The following is a 23,839-nucleotide window of genomic DNA, read 5'->3' on the forward strand; positions in this document are numbered from 1 at the left end:
GGTTTCTGTTCGCAACATGAGAAAGACAAACAACACTGAATAGTCACTGGAACACTGCACGAAAAAGTTGGCAAATGTGACACCACAGTCGAGAGCAGGTGGGGGGAAACTGGACAGAAGATGGGAAAACAAAAAAGGGGGGGAAAGGAGAGTAAAAGCGAAGGGGGGGAACCGGGAAAGGAGCTGATGGAGGATGAGGACCCATAAGAGGGGTGGGGGGCAGACGCGACAGGGAGGGGGGTAGGCAGAGGAGGGGAATACAAAAGGACTGGGGGGGAGAAGGGAGATAGGGAGAGGTTTAGTGGGGAGGAAACAGGACGGAAGGGGGGGGGGGAAGAGGGAGCCCAGGGAAAGGACAGAGGAAAGGAGGGGGAGGGAGGATCAGAGTTGATAGGAAGGATAAATGGAGGGAGAGAGGGCATCATCCGGGAGGGGGAGTTGACGGAAGCCACCTTGGGAAAGGAGATGGAGGGTGTAGAGATGGAGGGTAGGGTGGCTGTACTGCTGCTGTGCTGGCCTTATAAAGCCGGCGGAGGTCGGCGGAGCACTCCAACTTTCCCTGTGTCTGTGAGGCGACCTCTGCAGAAAAAGGTTCGCAATAGTCTCTACTAAGTTCTGTTATTTTGAAGAATTGTTTTCCTCTTGGTTGCGCCTGCAAGTGCTTGTTTATGTTATATGGTACACAGGGGTGTCTTGAGTGTAGTCTGCCTGGCAGGGGCCGTCTGTGGCAGACGTAACAAGAACTGTGAGGTATTTATTTATATCATGCACAGTAAACCGGTCTCTAATCACGTCCGCACTCGTTAACATTTATAGTATCAGAGGTTCGAACTTTAAGAGACTCTGCTTCACTTTTGTATCCGTTTCCACCTTTCGTTTTGTTAACTAATACTTCAGACTTGACTGATTTCTATTTCCCCGCTGCTTCACGAACACGAGCCAATTCAAAAAGTGCAGACACTTTTTTTTTTCTGCATCGCACGTTGATAGCACTGACTCAACAGTGACATACCTTAACCTCAATGTGGTTCTGGGTCTTACGAACCTTTTTGCTGGAGGCTCTTGATTCCTATTCTGCGTTAACGCAATCGGACTTTGGGAGCAATTAATTTAGAGTAACTCTCGTCTCGTTCGTAACAGGAAACACCCGCTAAGACTGTGCAGTCTGAAATGCTTTTGAGAGATGGTCCATAGCATTGCACCCTGTTAATATACAGCCGAGCGCGAGAACGTTTAGTTGCCGGTGCGTCTGATCTCTACCATGACATTAAGGCAAGAAAAAAGCAACAGTTCAGTGCTGTTCATTTGTTCTTAAATAAGGTAACAAGGGACATCTTTGACCTCGAACGCTCGGAATCGCACGAAACCATGTTCAAAATAGCGCTCGATAGTAAAAAAAACAAAACAAAACAAAACAGTGATCTTGTCATTTCCAAGCAAAACGCTGCATTCTATTACAAGCAAAATTTTAATAGGGAGAAATGGAGGATAAAGGTATCAGTTCCATAGGAGGAAAATTATACGTAATTCAATCACGACAGTATATCATTACATTTTCAATCAACATTGCCAAAACTCTTCGCTTAAAGTCATTACAACAGCGCAAAACACACATATCTTGTGTTGTGTTGGCAGAAGAGCCAACACCGTGTTACTAGAGGAGGCCGAAATGCACGCATTTTAGCTCACGCAGGATGCCGTGAGGAGGGAAGAACTATACTGACATGAGGTCTGGAACATGACAAGGAATGAGAATTCAGAAAACGGACGTAATAAGTTTGATACTTAACTTTAATCCATTAATGATGAACGTCGCTCTTGACGGTACATGATTCCCAATATTATCTGTTCAGGATACATAGTAACTGAATATGGCGCCTTGCTAGGTCGTAGCAAATGACGTAGCTGAAGCCTATGCTAAACTGTCGTCTCTGCAAATGAGAGCGTATATAGACAGTGAAGCATCGCTAGCAAAGTCGGCTGTACTACTGGGCGAGTGCTAAGGAGTCTCTCTAGACTATCACTGATAGTGGCGACACGCGGGTCCGACGTGTACTAACGGACCGCGGCCGATTTAAACGCTACCACCTAGCAAGTGTGGTGTCTGGCGGTGACACCACATCCTGCACACCTGATAGTGCTTATATTATCCCTCACAGAGGACATGCGGGATTTCGATGAAGTGATTAAAACAAAGTGGAAGAGAAGAATGTGCACGACTCACCAAAGCCACGTTTTCACATTCAAAATTAGTTTCGCATTCAAGCAGTCTAGTGTGAAAAGCCACACTAATTATATTTTCAGACGGTGATATGATTATGTCAGTGTGATAACCTGCTAAGCATATTGCAACATAGGCCTATACTTTGATGCAGAAAATTGACTGTAAATCACAGAGTGAAGTTTGATGATGAAGGAACGACCATGTTCCTTCACCTGTGGTCTCGCACATTGCAGTCTTACGAAATCAGCAGTCCTGCTGATGTAGAGCTTATACTGCCGAAAGAAGTAAACATCAAGAGGTTCGCAATATTTATTGTTTTCGATAGCAATATCTCAAACGCAACATGCTTGTTCGGAACACTTACGTCTAGAGGGGTACGATCTGAATGACCTGACTAGAAATCACACAGCAATAGTCTCTATTCAGTTGTTACACGTTTGCCAAGCGCTGAAGTTAGAAAACGTTTCATGTGCTTTTTAGTCATTTTTCCACTGTTACGTGCCTCCGCATGAATGTTTCGTCGGCAGGTTGCTTCACGTTTTCTTAAATATCTGGGCCGAGAATGCCTTGTGCCTCTCAAAAAGATATGTACAACTTGTTTGCTAATCTGTTTGTCACTGATAAAGCAGCATCACTTGTGTAGCTGTAGGTAGAGTTATGTACAGACTGCAACGCACTATAGCTGTAATTCTCTCTCCTCTGTGAGACTGTGTTGATGATGATGACATATACTGGAATTGGCTCTGTTCACTGTTCCAGTCATTTCCTTCCTCCACACTGCGCTCTGTCAAAAGTATGTCCAATTCCTCCACACACTGTTGTGCTTTACGAGCGTATGCTATACGTTATGTGTTCTTACGTGTAACAAATGCAGTAATATGCCTGGATGAAATACCATATTGAGCCCTAAGACTGTCGATAAAAGAAATCAAAGCTTTGAATTTTAGAGGATTCTAGTACATACATTTGCTGATACCAATAGTGAACTGTAGATGCTTACAACCTTGGTCTATCAAGTTGCGATATTATATGCTCTTTTATAGTTTGTAATTGCGTCAGTCTGCTTGCTTTGAGACGAGCTCCTGTTGGCATTTTGCTTGACATATAATTTGGAATTAATATGAAAATTTATGTACTTTTAATGCTCTTCTAGCGACTCATTAGTTAGGTATAGGTATTGAAGCCATTACAGTAATAGTCTTCATAAATGTACTACAGTACTCTGTCATCAATATCTCCTAGTACACTGGGTGGAGAGAGTTCGTACTCACAGTGCCTGGACTGTTCCCGTTGCTCTGGAGGTGGATGTCGTGTACGGATTGAACAAGCCACATTCAGGTTCACCTTCTTCCTGTCCTTCAAAATCAGTGTGTCTATCCAGCCTAACGTCATGTATTTCTGTGTCATTCCCATTATATTTCTGAATTATTGTGTCATATAACATATCCGTGAACTCTCTAACCTCGACCCCGATTTCATTTCGATATGCAGCACGTCGCAACTTTGTCCCTAATATTTGGAATACACTCGTAGTATTACCTCTCTTCGTAATATCACTGTACACAGTTTAGACAGTAGCCCGCATGCGAACACTCCAAGAGGCACATTCGAGCTGCAACTACACCGTTCTCGCAACTCGAGCACTGGTTAGTGCAGCTGCAACACGTCACAGTCTGTTGGCTCTAGCAGACAAGTGCGGAGTTTTGTATGGAAATGACACATACTACTGTGGTTTTTCTGACTGAGTGTTACTCTAAGCAAAGTTTCGTGGAGATCTGAGTGTTCAATATCAAAGGCTTCCCCTGTAAGTGAAATACTTGCAAATGCCACTGGAAAGCAACAGTATGCCAGCTGAAGGCCGCTCCACTTACGTCTTTGACCAACATATCTGGGCAGCAGTGACCTCTACACTGGCGGCAGATGTCTTCGGGTGAAGACGACTGCCTGGCTCTTGGTGGCGTTGAATTTCAGCCGCCACTTTGTTGCCCACGAGCCCAAGGCGTCGCACCCGCGTTGGAGGCGGTTTTTCAGCACCTGGGCGTTCATGCTGCGAGTGAACAGGGCCGTATCATCCGCGTACAGCGCCAGTTCAACTCCTGTCACTTTCGGGGCGTCGGCAGTGTACATGGAGTACAGCGAGGGGCCGAGTACCGACCCCTGCGGCACCCCTGCACGTATCTGCCGGTCTGTGGACGTACCGTCGTCAGTCCTCACGTGGAAGATTCGTTCGGACAGGTACGACCGCAGAAGCGTCATGTGGGACGTCGGTATCCTTTGTTCAAAAAGTTTGAACTCGAGACCGTCGTGCCACACCGAGTCAAACGCTCGGGAGACGTCGAGGAGCACTGCCCCGAAGTATTCCCTTGTTTCCAGTGCCCTCATCGCCGGTACTACCACCCGCAGGAGATGGTAGGAAGTGGCATGTTCTTCTCCAAACCCGAACTGCTCGTTCGGGATGATGCCCTTCTGGGTGACGTGTCGCATCAGTCTTCTCGCGTACAGCCTCTCGAAAAGGCTGATGGGTCGGTAGTCCGATGCCTGGCGTGGGTCCTTGCCGGATTTGAGAATGGCCACGACCTGAGGGTGTTTCCACGCAGAGGGGTAGTCACCTGATCGGAGGATCTCGTTGAAAACATCGGCAAGTTGCCGGTGTAGGCCCGGCGGAAGGTTCTTCAGCGGGAGGTTTGTGACGCCATCGCTGCCTCCAGCCTTCTTGGGGTTCAGCGAGTGAAGCTGCACAGCGACTTCCTCCTCCGTTATCGGCTCGATAACGTCGTCTTCCTCCCTTGCGGCGCGAAAGGTTGGTAGTTGCTCGTGGACCCGCCATATGTGGTCGTCGTCGATGACGTCGGCCACCGGTGTGAAGTTGGCTGCAAATGCGTCAGCCAGGACGTTGGCTTTCGCGTCGGGATCGCTGGCGAAGTCGTTCCCGACCTGTAAGGGGTATTTGCTGTCGCCGGCGAAAGAGGGTTTTACCACCCTCCATGCCCTGCCATCGTCAGGATTGAGGGTAGACACAAGGTCTTCCCGTTCCTGGTTCCGGTGCTGCTCGACTGCTGCCTTAATTTCCCGTCTCGTGCGGTTTAAGCGGCGCTTCGAGTCTTGTTGGCGAGTGAGCTGACATTAACGAAATAGTCGGTTCTTTTCGGTGATCGCGTCCAGTATAGGGCGCGGCAACTGTCGCGAGAAGTCTCGTGGTCCTTGGCGACGTCTCGGTGTGGCTTCCTCTGCTGCTCGGAGTATTCTTCGGGTGAAGAATGCTAGGGCGGCGTCTGCCCCTACCCCAGCGGGGTTTGGCGCCTCCTGGAGCTGTTTGTAACACCTCCGCTTTTATCCCGACCTTATCTGATCGAATAGCAGCCCAATATTTGTTATTAACATGACCGTGAACCTAATGGGGCTGGTAATCGGAATTGACTGCTACGGAAGTTGTTACTTTCCAGTTCTTCCTGTTCAATACTATAATACTGAATGTATGGTAATAAGGAACACCAACACAGTTTTACTAATTACGAATTTATATTCTTCTCAAAACACAAAAAGGGGATAGCCACTGCCTTATTCATACGTATCTAATTACGGCTAATCTCAGGACAGGCTTTCTTCATTTGCCATTATCGTCACACGCTAATCCATCACTGCATCTACGCGGTAGACGCGAAACTAAATATCGGCACTAGTAACGTCACTGATCATTTTTATAAAGATACTTCATCACTTTCCCGGTATTTATTTATTATTTAGGGGTCTAACCACGGCGATGGTGACACCCTTCTCGGTTAAAAACCCTGTATTCCTATAATGGCCTCCACACGCACACACCATTCCCGCCAATCACTCTGGCGCATCTCGACACTTGCTCTCGCAACACGTCACAATCGATTGTTCGCTCTATCGACCTGTGCCGAGTGCAAAGTTATAGTAAGGGCCTACGGACCCCTTACAAGTTCGAGGGCTTTCGTCTGAAAGCGCTCGGCGTTCAGCCTGCGATGGCTCGGACGGCTCTCTGGAAGAGAAGCTCCGGCCACGTCGAGGTCAAAAATGACCGGTACGAGGTCGGAGGACAGGACGTTACACGTCTCGGTGGTCGCAAATTGCCCGATCCCCTTAAGAAGAGAATATCGAGCACGTCCGGTTGTCCCCGTGCAGGGAAGATCGTGGGATCAAACGGCCCCACGGTGATCGCGCCGTTGCGGTGAACAACGCGGGAGAGGCGGCGCCGCCTGCGGCTGACAGTTCGCGAGTTCCATTCGGTGTGTTTCGCTTTGAAATCTCCGCCAATGAGCGGTCTGCCAGGCTGCCGGTACACCGACACGAAAAGAATCTTTCCGGCGGTGGTGTTGACGGCCTCTCCTGTGGCCTCCAGCGCATTGAGCGCCGGCAGTTGAACCCGGCTGTGGCGCAGTGACGTCTTCACGTAGATGGCAGTGCCGCCCCCGTGGGTGGCTCTGTCATGTCTCTAGCAGCAAAAATTTGCTGCTCGCACGTCGACCCCGGGTTTGAGGGAGGTCTCCTTCGCAAGACAGATGTCGACCGCCTCGTCCCGTAGGAACTGCCGAAACTCGCCCTGCTGGGGGTGGAGACCCCGAGCGCTGAATGTGCAAATGGTTAACCCATAAATATGGTCGTTATTCATGTTAAGGCCGGCTTCTCCCGGCGGTGGCCTGGAGGGCCGCCGTCACCGCTCCCACGAGCACCGGTAGCCGCGTCATCAGCTGGCTGAGCGACCGCAGAAGCGCGGCCAGCTCGGTGGTGTCTTCCTTCGCCGTTTCGGGAAGGTTTGACTCCATCGCGACGTTTCCCCGTAGTCGGCAGCGGAGCGGCGTGCTGGGAGCGCCCTGCGAGGTCGGCAACCCTCCTCGCAGCCGCGGGCGCCCGGAAGCCGGCCTCCCCGACTGCAGGCCGCGCTGCCTGCGAAGGCAGCTATGACGGCTGCGCTGCCGGTGCGGCCTCCCCTGCGAGCGGCCCTGGCCTCTCGGAGGGGGCGGCCAGCTTCCCCTTACCGACGTCCGCGGAGCTGCGGCTCGGGTTTACGCGGCTGGTGCGCTTCCCGCGCTCGAATGCGGCGCATCCCCGGTAACAGGCGACGTGGTCCCCGTTACAGTTGCAGCACGCCGTCCGGTCTTCCTTCTTCTCGGGGCAGTCCCGCGACGGGTGCTCCTCGGCGCACTTGCAGCAGCGTACAGGCACCCTGCAAAACTTTGCCACGTGGTCCGTGCGCTGGCAGTTGAAGCACTGGGTTCGTCTGCCTTTTGCGCGGAGTGGCTCGACTTTTACGTCGAAGTCGGCTATGTTTTCAACCCGAAAAATTTTCCGTTTGTCAACATTGTCGACCAATACCACAAGGAAAAAGGGGCACGTCCCTGTGGGTCCTCATCAGGCCGACGTGGCGGGTCTGGAAGCCGAGTTCCTCCACCTGCCGCTGCAGGATCGCCGGTTCCATCTCCAGCGGCAGATGGCGGAAAACGACCTTCAGCTGCTTCAGCTGTTCCGTGCTCTGCGTGAGACAGTTCCACTTCTCGGTCTTACAGAGCTGCATGAGCTTTCCCGTGCTCCTCTACGCACTCTGCTCTGGCCTTGTAAGTATCCGTCCCCGCGATCGTCTTTTTCGGTTTCACGACGGAGTAGAGCTTCTCTCTCAGCTCACTATAGCCCTCACTCCACTGGATGGTAATCAGCGGCGGGCGGCGGGGCGGCTTCGTCGCCATAGTCGGCGTGGTCCCGTCCCCGTCGCTCTCGGCTACTTCCGGCAGATCTGCAACACCGGTTTGCAGCCTCGGCCTGTTCCGGCGTCACCACTTCGAACGACCTGGCTATCGCTGTGCGGCGCCGGGAGGGCGCGATGAAGCCTTCTTCGTCAGGCTTCCTGGGCGATGCGGACGTCCTGCGACGTACCCTCTTCTTCTGGCTGGCGCGACCGGAACTTGCCTGCGAGGAGGGAGTGTCCTCTACGGCCACGGCTGGGCGCTTCTGCGAGTTTTGCCTCGGCCTCTGCAGGCTCGTCGGGTGTTGCCAGGCTGGACGTTGGCGAGGGCGTGGCGGCTTCTGTAGCCGGCACGGACGGTGCGACTGCTGGCTCGGCAGCTGTCGTGGCGACTGCGACGTGCAATTACCTGGCGCGACCCACAGGTATCAGGGAACGCAGTCTCGTAAGTACCTCCTCCCTGTCCGCTTCGGTGCCCACGGCCAAGCGTTGCATGCAGATGCAACTCTCCTTGGGGGTCAGCCTGGCGATGGTGGCGGACAATTCCTCCTTTGTCAGGGGGATCGGCGGCTCGATGCGTCGTCGTCTTCCCGAGAGTGTGCAGGCGCGGCGCCGCCCGTTCGCGGAAATTTCCGCGTCCATCCGGCGGCCGCGAGCATCACTCTCGCTCGTCGTCTTCGTCGGTGGTGCGGGGCCAGACGCTGCCGTCGTCCGGGAAACCTCCCTTGGACCGCTCTCTGCCACACCCTGCGTCTCGCCGGAGCGATCGTCTCGTTTCGGCTCCTCCTCCATGTCGTAACTCCCAACACGACAACTTTGCTTCTTTAGAAAGCCACGACAGTTTTTGCTTTCTTAGATGGGAGGGGGGGGGGGGGGTCACGCCACGTGGATTTTGCCACACGAGTCCCTAAAGGCCCTTGCAGGCTATTGTCGAATATGAAAAATAGAAACGCTGGTGAGCGAGAACACGTAAGGCGAGTAGCCAAATGCGTGAACCCGCTCAACCGGTCGCTACAAGATCACGAGCGACAGGTTGACCTCGGCAGCGTCAGCACAGAGCGTCCGCACACTTCGGCAGCCACAGCGCAAGTGGTGCAGGACGTGGTTATCGCTGTGCGACAGTGACGAGTGTCATGGGGGAGGGGTGCGGTAAAAAGCGAGAACAATGGGCTGATTGTGAGGGACAGAAATGGTGCCTAATCCTCGTTAATCGATTCAGAACGATTAAAAAAAATCTTATAAAATAAATAATATCTGCCTATGGAACTAAGCCGCAGCTTGGATCCAAAGAGCAGCATGTGGCTCCCGAGCCGGAGGGTGCCGACCTCGGACCTAGGCCTTTCAAATAAAAGTATTTGGTTCAACACACTCTGACGCACAAACTGAAACCATTATCACCTAGCTAAACATATTCCTTAATACATCGTTAATTGCTCGAAGTTATTGATCGCAAATTTAAAAAAAAACTCACTTTTTGAACAATAGTTTTCCACAAAAGGAGTAATTTCTCAGCCTTAATACTTTTGTGCTATTACACTACATAATATAGTTACTTGTTATAGAGTATGAATGGTAAGAATCGTATACTTTAAAAGATACACTATTTTAAAATGATTTTTTGAATTCTTTCATTGTTTTGGCCTGAAGTGTCTTTGTTGGGGGACAAGAAAAAATCTGAAATTACGCACTTAATATATCTTTATGATATCAAACGTCAATATTAATTTCATCTTTGAGATTCAATTGCAAGTTACAAAATAAAATTACAAATATGAGTCGAAAATACGTTTCTCAACGTCTGCGATATCTAGGCTAATGTAATAAAGTACGTCAGTTATATAATTAAAACATATCTTTGATTACTTGTTATTTTTTATTGAAAATTAACCAACTAATTACATTATCTTCTTATCATCTCATTTATTTTTACTATGTCGTTTATAAAATATCTCAGACATTTCTTCACTCATTATTTTAGGCGTTAGGTTAACGGGGAATGTAAAGGATTTTGGCCCAAAAAATCGATTTTTCAAAAATGTTATTTTATTGATCTAGACAGTTTAGTCTATGTTGTGTATGAATTTGATCGTGATAGCAGCTTTAGAAATGCCTTTAAATTGTTAAACTGATTAACTCTGCACTGGCGGCCACTCCCACCTTTTCCGACATTTGGGAAACTGCTTGCTTCAGCGGAATTTTTGTCAGTGTGAAGGCTGTTTTCTTTCGATATCTTTGGCTGACATCTATATCTCTGGCTGACATCTATATCTTTGCCTGAAAACTTTCTTGCATGTGGTTTATTTACGTTTTGACAATACTATCACATATTAGTTGGGAAAGGTTGAATTCGCAAACATTTACGGGGAAGTCAAAATTTATGCATAATGGGTGGTGGAAAAACTGTTTTTAGGAAACTGAGGTTTCATGGAAATCGGTTTACCAACAAAAAAAGTAGGAAGCAGCTCGAAATGAAGAACATAAGTTTCAGCATCGAAACTTGGGACAGAAGAATTGTACAGGTACGTGAATGATGTTGATATGGATTCCACTGGATTCAGACTTATTGATTTAGAGCTTCTCCGTCAAGCTATAAAGTTTTCATGTTCATGTGTTGGCTGTAAAAATACGGAATGCGTGATTGTTGTAGAAGAAAGAAGAGTGGGAATAGTTTGTGATTTTAAATTAATTTGTGATTCGTGTGGCTATGAATTTTAATTTTCCTCCTCAAAAAAACTGACACTGGTGCCTCTGAAAGCATTTTTAGATTAGCATATGCACTGAGATGCCTTGGACAGGGCAGGGAAGGAGGTAATTTATCGTGTTGTTTTCTGAACATGCCTCCACCTTGTGCAAGGTTTGAAAAACTACATAAAGACATGTCTGATACTGTAAGTGATACTGCCAAAGTCTCTATGAAGAAAGCAGTGGACGAATTGGCGGAAATAAACCTAAAAGAAATAGATTCATGACAGTGAATCTCCTACACAGCTGTGTGTGTCTGTAGATGGGACCTGGATGAAAAGCGGTCACATGTATGTGTATGGAATTGCATCTGTTATTGGTACTGACTCAAGTAAAGTTTTAGATGTAGAAATTATATGTAAATACTGCCACCAGAGCGCAATAAGGAAAATGTCCAACAATGATAACAGTGAGAAACTGTGGCAAGAAAAGCATGACGTAGCATGCTCTAAAAATTATAGTGGCTCAAGTGAGGGCATGGAGGCTGCTGCAGTTGTGACAATGTTCTTCAGATCTGTGGACAAGTATGGTGTTAGATATACTAAATACCTTGTTGACGGAGACTCCTCTTCGTTCAAAGCTGTAGCAGATAAAAATCCGTACAATACAACAATAGAAAAGTTGGAATGTATTGAGCAAATCCAAAAGAGGCTTGGTGGTAGGCTTCGTCATTTGCTGAAAGAGAAGAAAGGTGAAGTACTTGAGGATGGAAAACCCCTAGGAGGAAAAGGCAGACTTCTCTGAAAGAAACTGATTCTCTTCAGTTATTTTATGGGAGAGCTATCAGGAAAAACACACATAATTTAGAGGCCATGAGGCGTACTGTGTGGGCAATTTTTTTTCTACAAATTATCCACTGACCAAACACCAATGCGCAATCTGTGTCCGAGAGACGATTGGTGTAAGTTTAACACCAGAAATGAGACTTATTCGCATAAATACTCATTACCAGAACCTGTTATGAATCTGTTAAGCCCACACTCAGGTTTCTTGCAAACCCTGATTTATTGAGAAAGTGTCTTCACGGAAAGACACAAAATGCAAATGAAAGCCTCAATAACGTAATTTGGGTTAGATGCTCAGAAAGGACATTATTTGGACTTGAAGTACTCAACATAGGTGTCTACGATGCAGTTTTATGTTACATTTAACAGAAGTAATGGTAGACTTGAAGTGATGAAGAGAGTTGGTATAGATCCTGGTGCGTTTACAACAAAAGTATTTTACACCATCGACGACAGCAGGCTCAAGAAAGCTAACAGATCAGTGTCTTACCTGTAAATACAGGCCAGGCAGATTATAAGAGGAGAGAAGAGAAACGCGGAGGATGAGTAGGATCAGTATGGAGGATTTTAAAATTGAGGTAAGCTATTACATGTGGAAGTATGAGAAGACATTCTTTGAACCTGATTTCTCTGTTTTACATTTTTTACGTTATTAGAAGCCTTTTCTCAAGAAGTATGTGCGCTAATGCTATGAAATTTTCAGGAACTCTTCGCAACGTGTTGCTGTCTCCCTGTAACTAAAAAATACGAGATCCTGCAATTACGTTCTGAGTTTTAGAAAAAGTTAAGTTTGGATGTGCAAAATTACAAACTCTGTTAATAATACAGTTCCGACGATAAATTAATAACTGTAGTTCAGTGGTCTTATAACCTTCTCAGAACACTACAATAAAAATTTCAGATGAATTGCATGATTAGAATTTGAGTTATGGCTTTTTATAAAAAAGACAATAAAAAAATTAAAAATTCAAATTTCTGGCAAAATGTTAATCCCGCATATTTTATTATATTTTTCCATTAAAACACAGCTCTTTTGCTTTACAAATTCAAATTCTTAGATTTGTACATCAATAAATATGGCTGAAATGATTTTTTAAATAAATGTTTACAATTTCCATTACATCTCTTCTTAAAAGTTCGCCCAGTCGCGGTTGTAAATTCTAGGGGAGACAGATTCTTCAGTACATTTTTAACTGGCATCCAACTTCATCCTCCTCAACGTTTTGAGCGAGCTCCGTGGCCCTGGTGGGTGATAAAATGTAACATGCACAGTTTGGTTTTGACAATCAATACTATTCAATTCGGCAATTTGCCATTGTTCGTGGTAAACACAAGCCGCTACGTCTTTATTGTGGAGTGTCAGTGGTACAAGTTTTCAACATTAATGAATATCTTTATCAGGGTACGCTGATGTGACCTTATGCGTGAGCAAGTTGCGTGACTGGGGTATAAAACAATGGAAAGATCTACGCCTTTAATCTTCAGAAAAGTGTTGAATCTTTCCTCCAAGATATTGATCTAGAGTTCTTCTATTTCCTCACATTTTACGAAAACATAGGTAATTCCTTGAGCTGTCAAGATGTCGTTTTCGTAGGTCCGCTGGAGAATAGCTTTTGTGACAGTTCAATTTGTTGCATCTTCGACGCCATCACACGCGTTCTTCCCATGGCGTGATGTGAAAAAGTGCCATCCACATCAGGTTCAAAATCTTCTTTGTGAAAGGAGACGTTAATAATATTTTTTTGTTTTTAAACTGGCTTGCAGCACCAACAGAGAAGTAGATCAGTTTGTTTACGGAAGGATTAACCTGTTTATGTGGTCCGTTAATTGCAGGTGAAAAGCTTGCACATCCGTAGTGTATATTCAAGGTGGTCACTTACGACACAAAAATTGTGACTCTCTAGTTTACCTTGATCTTTATAACAGGACACAAATGGATGAACTGTGACCTGCCTATTGGATTCTGTCTCGGTTTCTTCGGCCGACGTTCATCTAGTGATTTTACTGGCGTTACGCCAGCACGAGTGGCTGGCATTGTCAAAGCTTCACCCTCCATTGCCGGTGGTGAACTGGAGCCGAGCTCGCGGCCGCAGACTATATGTACCTGGCGCGCCAACATCCGAGGGTTTCTCCACGATCATTTCCGGTGCGGTTCTCCTTTTGCTACTTGCGACGGTCGTTCGCTGCAGTACGGGAAACCAGGATGCGAAAACCTTAAGGTTTTCCTCTTTCTTGTTGAAACTGTTCGCGTGTTTTTGTATTTCTACAGCTTCTCTGAACAAGCGCGTGTGATAGTGCTTCTCTACAGCCAGAACTTCCGTGTCGGCGAATTTTATCACGTGGTATGTCTCACTCAGTGCGTTCTCTGCCACGGCCGATTTCTCCACCTGCCCCAACCTGCAATGTCGCTTATGTTCTTTGATCCTGGTGTTGATTGATCGTCCAGTCATTCCGATATAAATTTTTCCGCTTGTACATGGTATACGGATATTCCCGACATTGCAAGTGGGTCCCTTTTCTCCTTTGCCGATCTAAGACACTCTTTGATCTTCCTTGTCGGTTTGAAAATCATCTTTACGCCGTGTTTGAGCAATATAAGGCCGATTCTGTATATAAGGCCGATTCTGTCCGTCACTCTGGGACGAGCTTTGTGGTGTCTTGCGGGAAAATTGAACCGATGTGCTCCAGAGCGTCAATGAGTGGCACTTACGTAAGCAAAGAAACAACATCGAAGCTGACCAGGATGTCGTTTGGTGCAAGTATCAGTTTCTTCAGCTTCTCAATGAAATGTCCTGAGTCCTTTATGTATGTGTCGTTCTGCCCCACGTGTGGCTGGTGCAGAGAGGCCAAGTGTTTTGTCAGATTATACGTCGATGAGCCTGGAGCGCTAACAATCGATCTTAGTGGAACGTTGTTCTTATGGATCTTGGGTGATCCATACAGCCGAGGTGGAAGGCCTTCTGTGTTGCGTAGGTTTCTATGCCGACAGACATACAGAGAAACCTGAGCAACACAGAAGCCCTACTACCTCGGCTGTATGGATTACCCAAGATCCATTTCATTGAGAAGCTGAAGAAATTGAAACTTGCACCAAACGACATCCTGGTCAGCTTAAATGTTGTTGCTTTGCTTACGAAAGTGCCACTCAGTGACGCTCTGGAGCACATCGGTTCCATTTTCCCGCAAGACATCACAAAGCTCTTCCATACATGTCTCACCATGAGCTATTTCACGTGGAATGGTGATTTCTACGAACAGCTGGAAGGCGTCACCATGGGTAGTCCTCTCGGTCCAGTGGTGGCCAACTTGTTCATGGAACAATTCGAAGCACACGCACTGGACTCGGCGACTTGCAAACCTAAGGTGTGGTACAGGTACGTCGATTATACTTTCGTTGTGTGGAGCCATGGCGAAGAACAGCTCGGTGACTTCCTAAGACATTTCAACAGCCTCCATGCCAACATGAAACTTACCATGGAAAGAAAAGGACAAAAAACTGCCATTTCTAGATGTGAAGGTCACAAGGGATGGTGAAAACTTGGGACACAGCGTGTATCAAAAACAGACACACACGGACCGATACCTGCACAAACTATCAAACCACCACCAGAGCCAGAAAAGAGGCATGATTAATACGGTCGTAAGGGGAGCAGGACGAATATGTGAGCAGCAACACCACAGACGCGAAATGCAATTCCTGGAAAGTGTTCTGAGGAGAAATGGGTACTCCACAAGTTATATTAGAAGTATAACAGAGCTAAACACTCGGCAAAGTAAGGAATCAGAAAAAGAAATGTTGGATAAGACCTTTCTGCCATATATTCCCAGAGTGACGAACAGAATCGGCCTTATATTGCTCAAACACGGCGTAAAGATGATTTTCAAACCAACATGGAAGATCAAAGAGTGTATTAGATCGGCAAAGGAGAAAAGAGACCCACTTGCAATGTCGGGAATATACAGTATACCATGTACATGCGGAAAAGTTTATGTCGGAATGACTGGACGATCAATCAACACCAGGATCAAAGAACATAAGCGACATTGCAAGTTGGGGCAGGTGGAGAAATCGGCCGTGGCAGAGCACGCACTGAGTGAGACCGACCACGTAATAAAATTCGCCGACACGGAAGTTCTGGCTGTAGAGAAGCACTATCACACACGCTTGTTCAGAGAAGCTGTAGAAATACAAAAACACGCGAATAGTTTCAACAAGAAAGAGGAAAGCCTTAAGGCTAACAGACCCCGGCTTCCTGTACTGCAGCGAAGGACCATCGCAGGTAGCAAGAGGAGAACCGCATCGGAAATGATCGAGGAGAAGCCCTCGGATGTTGGCGCGCCAGGTACATATAGTCTGCTGCCGCGAGCTCGGCTCCAGTTCACCACCGGCAATGTAGGGTGAAGCTTTGACAATGACAGCCACTCGTGTTATCGGAACGTTAGTAAAATCATTAGATGATCGTCGGCCGAAGAACCCGAGACAGAAGCCAATAGGAAGTTTGTCAACAAGTGGCCACGAAAGCCTTAAAAATTTTGAACTGTGACCTGTTTGTGTACCGAGTGGTGCCCGTGTGAATCGTCTTGCCCAATAAAGGAATAGTTTCCCGAAAAGGCAGCAAGAACTAATCACTCAACTGCCAAAGTTTGCTTTTTGTCTTTCATAAATTTACCTGGACCTTTGGCAACAAAATGACACATTTTCAGGTTTTCAAGGTTAGCTATGAACACTTCCAAAAATCCTTCTCTTGGTTTTATGGTTATCACCGCCGTGTGCCATCCATTGTTTATATTCTATATTGTCAGGTGTAGAAACGTGTTCTTCTGATTCTTCAAACATGTCAAGTAAAGCTTGTGTACCTGGACAATCTGAAACGTCCCCTTAGAACAATTTATACAAGACTGTGCTTAAACTGACACACAATGTTTTTAGCGCAACGCAATCTATCAAAGATCCCTGCAAAAGAATGGCCCTGAGTAACTTTAACCTATACCTTTCACAAATCACTTACCTCACAAAAATCTTCGTTACTCGAACTACTGCAATACAGCGAGCGCCACTACTGCCAGCTAAATAAAAGATTCAAACTACAGAAGGCACTAACTACTGATAGGGATAGTTAGCAAATGAAAGATATTAATAGAGAACAAACAATGTATTTACCTTAATAGTCATAATATATATAGCAGTTCATGACAAATTACAAAACTCCGCCATCTCTCTCCTCACATCCACCACTGCTGGCGGCTCACCTCCAACTGCGCAACGCTACGCGCTGTTCACATCCAGCTGCCGCTGCCAAACACTACAATGGCAGACAACAATGCAAACTAGCTACAGACTGCACACAGCACAGCCAGTGATTTTCGTACAGAGCGCTACGTAACGTTGGCAATAAGAAAACATAAACAGCCTACTTACAAATCTAGACATTTTCCCATGATCACACGCTTGCAGCTGTCAATATTACATACCTAAACTTTCCAAAGGTCTTTATAGCTGACTTTAATATTGGTCCCATCTATAATGAACTCTACATTGTGGTGATACAAATAAACGCAAACGTTATGGATTCCAGATACCCCTGCAACAATACCCCATTTCGCCCTCATCTCGCAAAATTTCTGCCTTCCAGTTTTATATCAGGATTTTCTTTTTCGAAGTCAGTGAATAGCTCATTTAAATTACACACTATTAACCTTTTTGTCTCTGAACCTTAGTACCGTTTTCTTTCAAAATAACACTTTTTTTGCCACACGACAAACGACTGTTATTCTCATCTTCATGAAACCTTATAACCTTTTCGATTGTGTTCTCGTCTATCAAGTTAGACGAATTTTTCTTTTGTAATTCAATAGTAACTCGCTGTTCTTTTACTAGATGCATTGTCAATTTAACCAAACTTTCTAACACATTAAATTTATCACTAAATTTTACTCGTCTCCAAGAATTCGGCAGTAAACTGAAAATCTTAATTTTATCTTCTTTGTTTGAAATACAGCATTGCTTTCCTATCAAATTATCATGTTCGGTTGCTGAATTTTAGAATTATCATCCGGTTTAGTACAAATTTGCTTTTGCAATGAAACTTCCAACTTCTTTTTGACTATAGTTGCCTCTTTCTCATTTTTTGCATTCAAAGTAAAAAGGCCTGTTTGTACCCTTAGTTTTCGAGTTTTAATAGCAGGCAATACACCTAATATTTCATTAGTTGAATCTACGTTTTTAATACTTTCAGATAAGTCACAAAATTCTTTATCAGAACTGTCACTGGCCCTTTCTTTGTTATTTGCAAATATCTTATAATGACGCATTGGACACAGTAATTTTCCCGGGATTATATTCATAAAAGAGCACGCATTTTTAGAACAATGATCAGCTGTTTTCTCTCTCAGACATTTTGTTCTAAGCTTTTTATGTTTCTTAAAGAGTATAAGAAAAACTGGCCAAAAAGATAATGGAATTTTTCTTCACTGAAACCCTCAATTAATGTCTTTAGGAAACACTCCATACACACTTTTATGACAAGCTTCGTTAATAAGAACACAATAGAACACTGAGACTCCATTTTTCAACTTCACACTTCAAGAGCTCTTGGTTAACCGGTTGTGAGTGAAAAAATGTTGGTTGAAGGGGGGAAACAACACACACCCTTGTACGGGCTTGACTGTCAATCTGTACAGATTTGCAGATGCTGTCTGCTAGTCTGCTGAAAGTTGAAAAGGATTCTCTCAACAAATAGTTGTTACTTACTTTACTCTGACGTATTTGAATCATATAATTGATATACTTTATTCCAGTAGCCTAAATATTGCAGATGTTAAAAAACATATTTTCGACTCATATTTGTAAATTTTTTCGTAACTTGCTATTGAACCTCAAAGCTGAAACTTATACTGAAGTTTGATATCATAAATTTCTATTAAGTGTGTAATTTTCAGATTTTTATCTGCCCTCCCAACAAAGATATATCAGGCCAAAAAACTAAAAAATTAAAAAATCTGTTCTCACCAATGATACTCTGCAAAAAGTAGCTGTATTATGTAGTCTAATAGCACAAAGAATATTAAGGCTGAGAAATTACTCCTGTGGGAAACTATTGCTCAAAATTTGAGTTTTTTCTAATTTGCGACCATTAACTTTCAATTATTAAAATACGTTAAGGAATACATTCAGTTAGGTGATAACGTTTTTGATTTGTAGGCGCGACTGTGGTGAATCAAATGCTTTTTATTCGACAAGCCTAGGGCAACCCAATACTGAATAATTAAAAAAAACTGCAAGTGCAAATAACGCTTTGGCCTGATCAAAAATGGCCGCCATTTGTAAATGATAAACCATAAAAAAATTTAAAAACATTTTTGAGTTAATTAAACATTAGAAAATTCACCCAGCAAACATTACTTTTTTTGTAAGACGGTCAAGTAACCAATGTTGGACCACTTGTTATGGATTGAACCATAAATGATCGGAGTGAATCCTTTTCTGAACTCTGAAGGGATTAAAGCGGCTAAGATTATTCGCAGAACGTAGCTGCTGTTTGGTGACAGCTGTCTTAGTGAAAGGTACATTCACAAGTGGATAATCCGCTTTCAAAGTGGACATTTACCTGTCTGCGACGACTACTTCGAAAATGAACAGGCAGATCAATGCAGATGAGCAAATGATTCGCTACGATTGTCCTGCCAGAATTGTTGATATTGCATGTGAGTTGAACATTAGACACGATTCAGTTTTTTAAATCGTCCTTAAATCTGTAAACCGTCGCAAAGTTTGTGCTCATTGGATACCACGTCAACTGACAGACAAGCACTAACTGGAACGTTCTGAAGTGTCGAAAGCATATTCAAGGCGTTCTGATGAGGAAGAAGTAGACATTCTGTCTCATAGTAAACGTTAATGAGAAGTAAGTTGATCAAAGCCGCAGAGTAAGCGGCAGAACATAATGTAGAAACTTCCATCTTCTCCTTCGACAGAAAAGTTCAAAGACCAAATTGCTCATTTATTACACTCCTAAAGGACAACAACATACAATGACAACTACTGCGGGACCTGAAACCCAAAACCGAAAAAAAGAAGAAGAATGGTTTAAAAAGGGGTGATTTTTACCTCAAGGTTGTGCTCGCCCTCATTCAGCTGAAAAATAATCGGGTGCAGTCAGATTCTTGATTTTGAGTCACTGGAGGGCCCACACTGCAATCATGACAAGGTCCAAGTGTTTTCAGCTTTTGGTCCGATGAAGATGAGCCTGCATGAGTCCCATTTTGCGCTGGATTATATGGTTGTCGAGGCTGTGCAAGAACGGTTAATGGTTGTCCACAATATCAAAAAGTCTTCCTCCAAGACGGAACTAAGAAGCATGTCAAGAGATGTATCATCTTCAGAGAGACTGCAGACAAATTATGTTACATGCAATATTTTTCCCAAAACAACATTTCTTTTAAAAAGTTGCCCTTAGTTTTAGGCTTGCCATGATATCTCAGAGGTAGTGTGTTTCGTTAATATGCTCCCGACAACGGATACTAATGTTCGAATTAAGCCGATATGTAGATTCTAAATACCGCAGAAATGTGCACAGGCTGTCAGACTGCCTTAAAGAGCTCACATACTTACAGTAAATGAAACGCAGTGAAGACCTGTTCCACAATATAAAATTTTGAGAAATACAAAATTTATGTACCAAGGTGTTACTAGTTAATGAATTCTATGATCAGTACAGTAGAATACACGATGGTAGAAAAACAAAATAAGAAACTGCTAATCAGAATGTTTGGTCTGATAAAATTACTTAGTAGCGATACCTTTCGAATAACGTGTGCTCATCACAAGGCCATAGTCAAAATGTTACAGATTCTATTATGCTGTATTAGTAGTTAACATAATTAAATTTGTTTGAGATGACAGCTAGTGTATAGCCTTCAAAATCTGCATTTCCACTACTTCTTTGCAATTAGACGAGACCTAACTTTTCTATACGTGTCATAAGCGTGACTGCTCTGAATGAAGCAATATAGCGTATCGTGCGTCGATCAACAATGTATAAGATCAACAATATTTCTCTGTAGGTGGAGCGTTTCCTGAGTCAGGTGACCTCTGACCACGTGGCCCTGACGGGACTCAACTTCTTTCCCGTCACGCGCACGCTGCTCCTCACGGTAAGATAAATCCCATTGCTCAACTAGGTTACTTACGAGAATAATCGCATTTTGTTCAGGGCTTTAGAATGAAGATGAGGTCCGCAGATCATTCCTTTTCCCTGTTACCATAAATCGTCCCGACTCCACACATTTTCCCCAAAGTTGAAGCGTACAGTAATATTGTGTTTCCTATGGCCAGAAGTCAGTTCACAGCTTCCACGCTATTAAACTATGGAAACCTGCCTGCTGATTGAATATTAATTGAATAACTTCAGTAATGAAGCTTCAGGAAAGGGAAATGCGCCAGGGAGGCAGTTCACATGTTACGCTTCATAATGTAAGACATAGGAATCGCGATACTATCGTAGTATTTGTCATCTTTGAAAAGCTTTTCAACAATTTAAAATGGCGTGAAGTATTCGAACTCTTCAGAAAACAGGTATAAGTCATAGGAAAAGACGGATGATATACAGAGTAATACAAAGAAAGAGACGCACCAAGAAAGAATTATCCGAATGGGACAGAAATCGGTAGACCAGATGTTGTTGTTGTTGTGGTCTTCAGTCCTGAGACTGGTTTGATGCAGCTCTCCATGCCACTCTATCCTGTGCAAGCTGCTTCATCTCCCAGTACGCACTGCTTAGTGTATTCATCTCTTGGTCTCCCTCTACGATTTTTACCCTGCGCGCTCCCCTCTAATACTAAATTGGTGATCCCTTGATGCCTCAGAACATGTCCTACCAAACGATCCCTTCTTCTAGTCAAGTTGTGCCACAAACTCCTCTTCTCCCCAATTCTATTCAATACTTCATCATTAGTTATGTAATCTACCCATCTAATCTTCAGCATTCTTCTGTAGCACCACATTTCAAAAGATTATATTCTCTTCTAGTCCAAACTATTTATCGTCCATGTTTCACTTCCACACATGGCAACACTCCATATAAATACTTTGAGAAACGACCACCTGACACTTAAATCAGTACTCGATGTTAAAAAATTTCTCTTCTTCAGAAACGCTTTCCTTGTCATTGCCAGTCTACATTTTATATCCTCTCTACTTCGACCATCAACAGTTATTTTACACCCCAAATAGCAAAACTCCTTTACTACTTTCAGTGTCTCATTTCGTAATCTTATTCCCTCAGCATCACCCGACTTAATTTGACTACATTCCATTATCCTCGTTTTGCTTTTGGTGACGTTCATCTTATATCCTCCTTTGCTGTCTGTGACAGAATTACAATGTCATCGGCGAACCTCAAAGTTTTTATTTCTTCTCCCTGGATTTTAATACCTACTCCGAATTTTTCTTTTGTTTCCTTTACTGCTTGCTCAGTATACAGATTGAATAACATCGGGGAGAGGCTACACCCCTCTTTCACTCCCTTCCCAATCACTGCTTCTCTTTCATGTCCCTGGACTCTTATAACTGCCATCTGGTTTCTGTACAAATTGTAAATAGCCTTTCGCTCCCTGTATTTTACCTCTGCCACCCTCAGAATTTGAAAGTGAGTATTCCACTCAACATTGTCCAAAGTTTTCTCTAAGTCTATAAATGCTAGAAACGTAGGTTTGCCTTTTCTTAATCTAGCTTCTAAGATAAGCCGTAGGGTCAGTATTGCCTCACGTGTTCCAACATTTCTACCGAATCCAAACTGATCTTCCCCGAGGTCGGTTTCTACCAGATTTTCCATTCGTCTGTAAAGAATTCGCGTTAGTATTTTGCAGCCGTGGCTTATTAAACTGATAGTTCGGTAATTTTCACATCTTTCAACATCTGCTTTCTTTGGGATTGGAATTATTATATTCTTCTTGAAGTCTGAGGGTATTTCGCCTGTCTCATACATTTGCCCACCAGATGGTAGAGATCTGTCAGGACTCGCTCTCCCAAGGCTGTCAGTAGTTCTAATGGAATGTTTTCTACTCCCGGGGCCTTGTTTCGACTTAGGTCTTTCAATGTTCTGTCAAACTCTTCACGCAGTTTCGTATCTCCCATTTCATAATCATCTACATCCTCTACCATTTCCATAATATTGTCCTCAAGTACATCGCCCTTGTATAGACACTCTATATACTCCTTCCACCTTTCTGCTTTCCCTTCTTTGCTTAGAATTTGGTTTCCTTCTGAGCTCTTGATATTCATACAAGTGGTTCTCTTTTCTCCAAAGGTCTCTTTAATTTTGCTGTAGGCAGTATCTATCTTACCCCTAGTGAGATAAGCCTCTACATCCTTACATATGTCCTCTAGCCATCCCTGCTTAGCCGTTTTGCACTTCCTATCGATCTCGTTTTTGAGTCGTTTGTATTTCTTTTTGCCTGCTTCATTTACTGCATTTTTATGTTTTCTCCTTTCATCAATTAAATCAATATTTCTTCTGTTACCCAAGGATTTCTACTAGCTCTCGTCTTTTTACCTAATTGATCCTCTGCTGCCTTCCCTACTTCATCCCTCAAAGCTACCCATTCTTCTTCTACTGTATTTCTTTCCCACATTCTTATCAATTTTCCCTTATGCTCTCTCTGAAACTCTGTACAACCTCTGGTTTAGCCAGTTTATCCACGTCCCATCTCCTTAACATTGGCACCTTTTTGCAGTTTCTTCAGTTTTAATCTACAGTTCATAACCAATAGATTGTGGTCAGAGTCCACATCTGCCCCTGGAAATGTCTTACAATTTAAAACCTGCTTCCTTAATCTCTGTCTTACCATTATATAATCTATCTGAAACCTGTCAGTATCTCCAGGCTTCTTCCATGTATACAACCTTCTTTTATGATTCTTGAACCAAGTGTTAGCTATGATTAAGTTATGCTCTGTGCAAAATTCTACCAGGCGGCTTCCTCTTTCATTTCTTACCCCCAGTCCATATTCACCTACTACGTTTCCTTCTCTTCCTTTTCCTACTATCGAATTCCAGTCACCCATGATTATTAAATTTTCGTCTCCCTTCACTATCTGAATAATTTCTTTTATCTCATTATACATTTCTTGAATTTCTTCGTCATCTGTAGAGCTAGTTGGCACATAAACTTGTACCACTGTAGTTGGCCACAATACGGCGTTCACTATGCTGTTTGTAGTAGCTTACCCGCACTCCTATTTTTTTATTCATTATTAAACCTAATCCTGCATTACCCCTATTTGATTTTGTATTTATAACCCTGTATTCGTCTGACCAAAAGCCTTGTTCCTCCTGCCACCGAACTTCACTAATTCCCACTATATCTAACTTTAACCTATCCATTT

At 44.2% G+C, this 23,839-nt stretch overlaps 1 protein-coding gene across 1 annotated transcript in view; it reads left to right on the forward strand.

Annotated features, from left to right (window-relative positions):
• The window catches only part of LOC126150576 (gustatory receptor for sugar taste 64e-like), a 181,937-nt gene that overhangs the window by 154,379 nt on the left and 3,719 nt on the right, over positions 1-23,839 (forward strand). The window contains exons 9-10 of the mRNA XM_049915885.1: positions 8,222-8,373; positions 20,519-20,608. Of these exons, the coding sequence (XP_049771842.1) occupies positions 8,222-8,373; positions 20,519-20,608 (242 nt within the window). The remainder of the gene's footprint in view (positions 1-8,221; positions 8,374-20,518; positions 20,609-23,839) is intronic.

Source organism: Schistocerca cancellata, chromosome 2, assembly GCF_023864275.1.
Source record: "Schistocerca cancellata isolate TAMUIC-IGC-003103 chromosome 2, iqSchCanc2.1, whole genome shotgun sequence".
NCBI classification, from domain to species: Eukaryota; Metazoa; Arthropoda; class Insecta; order Orthoptera; family Acrididae; genus Schistocerca; species Schistocerca cancellata.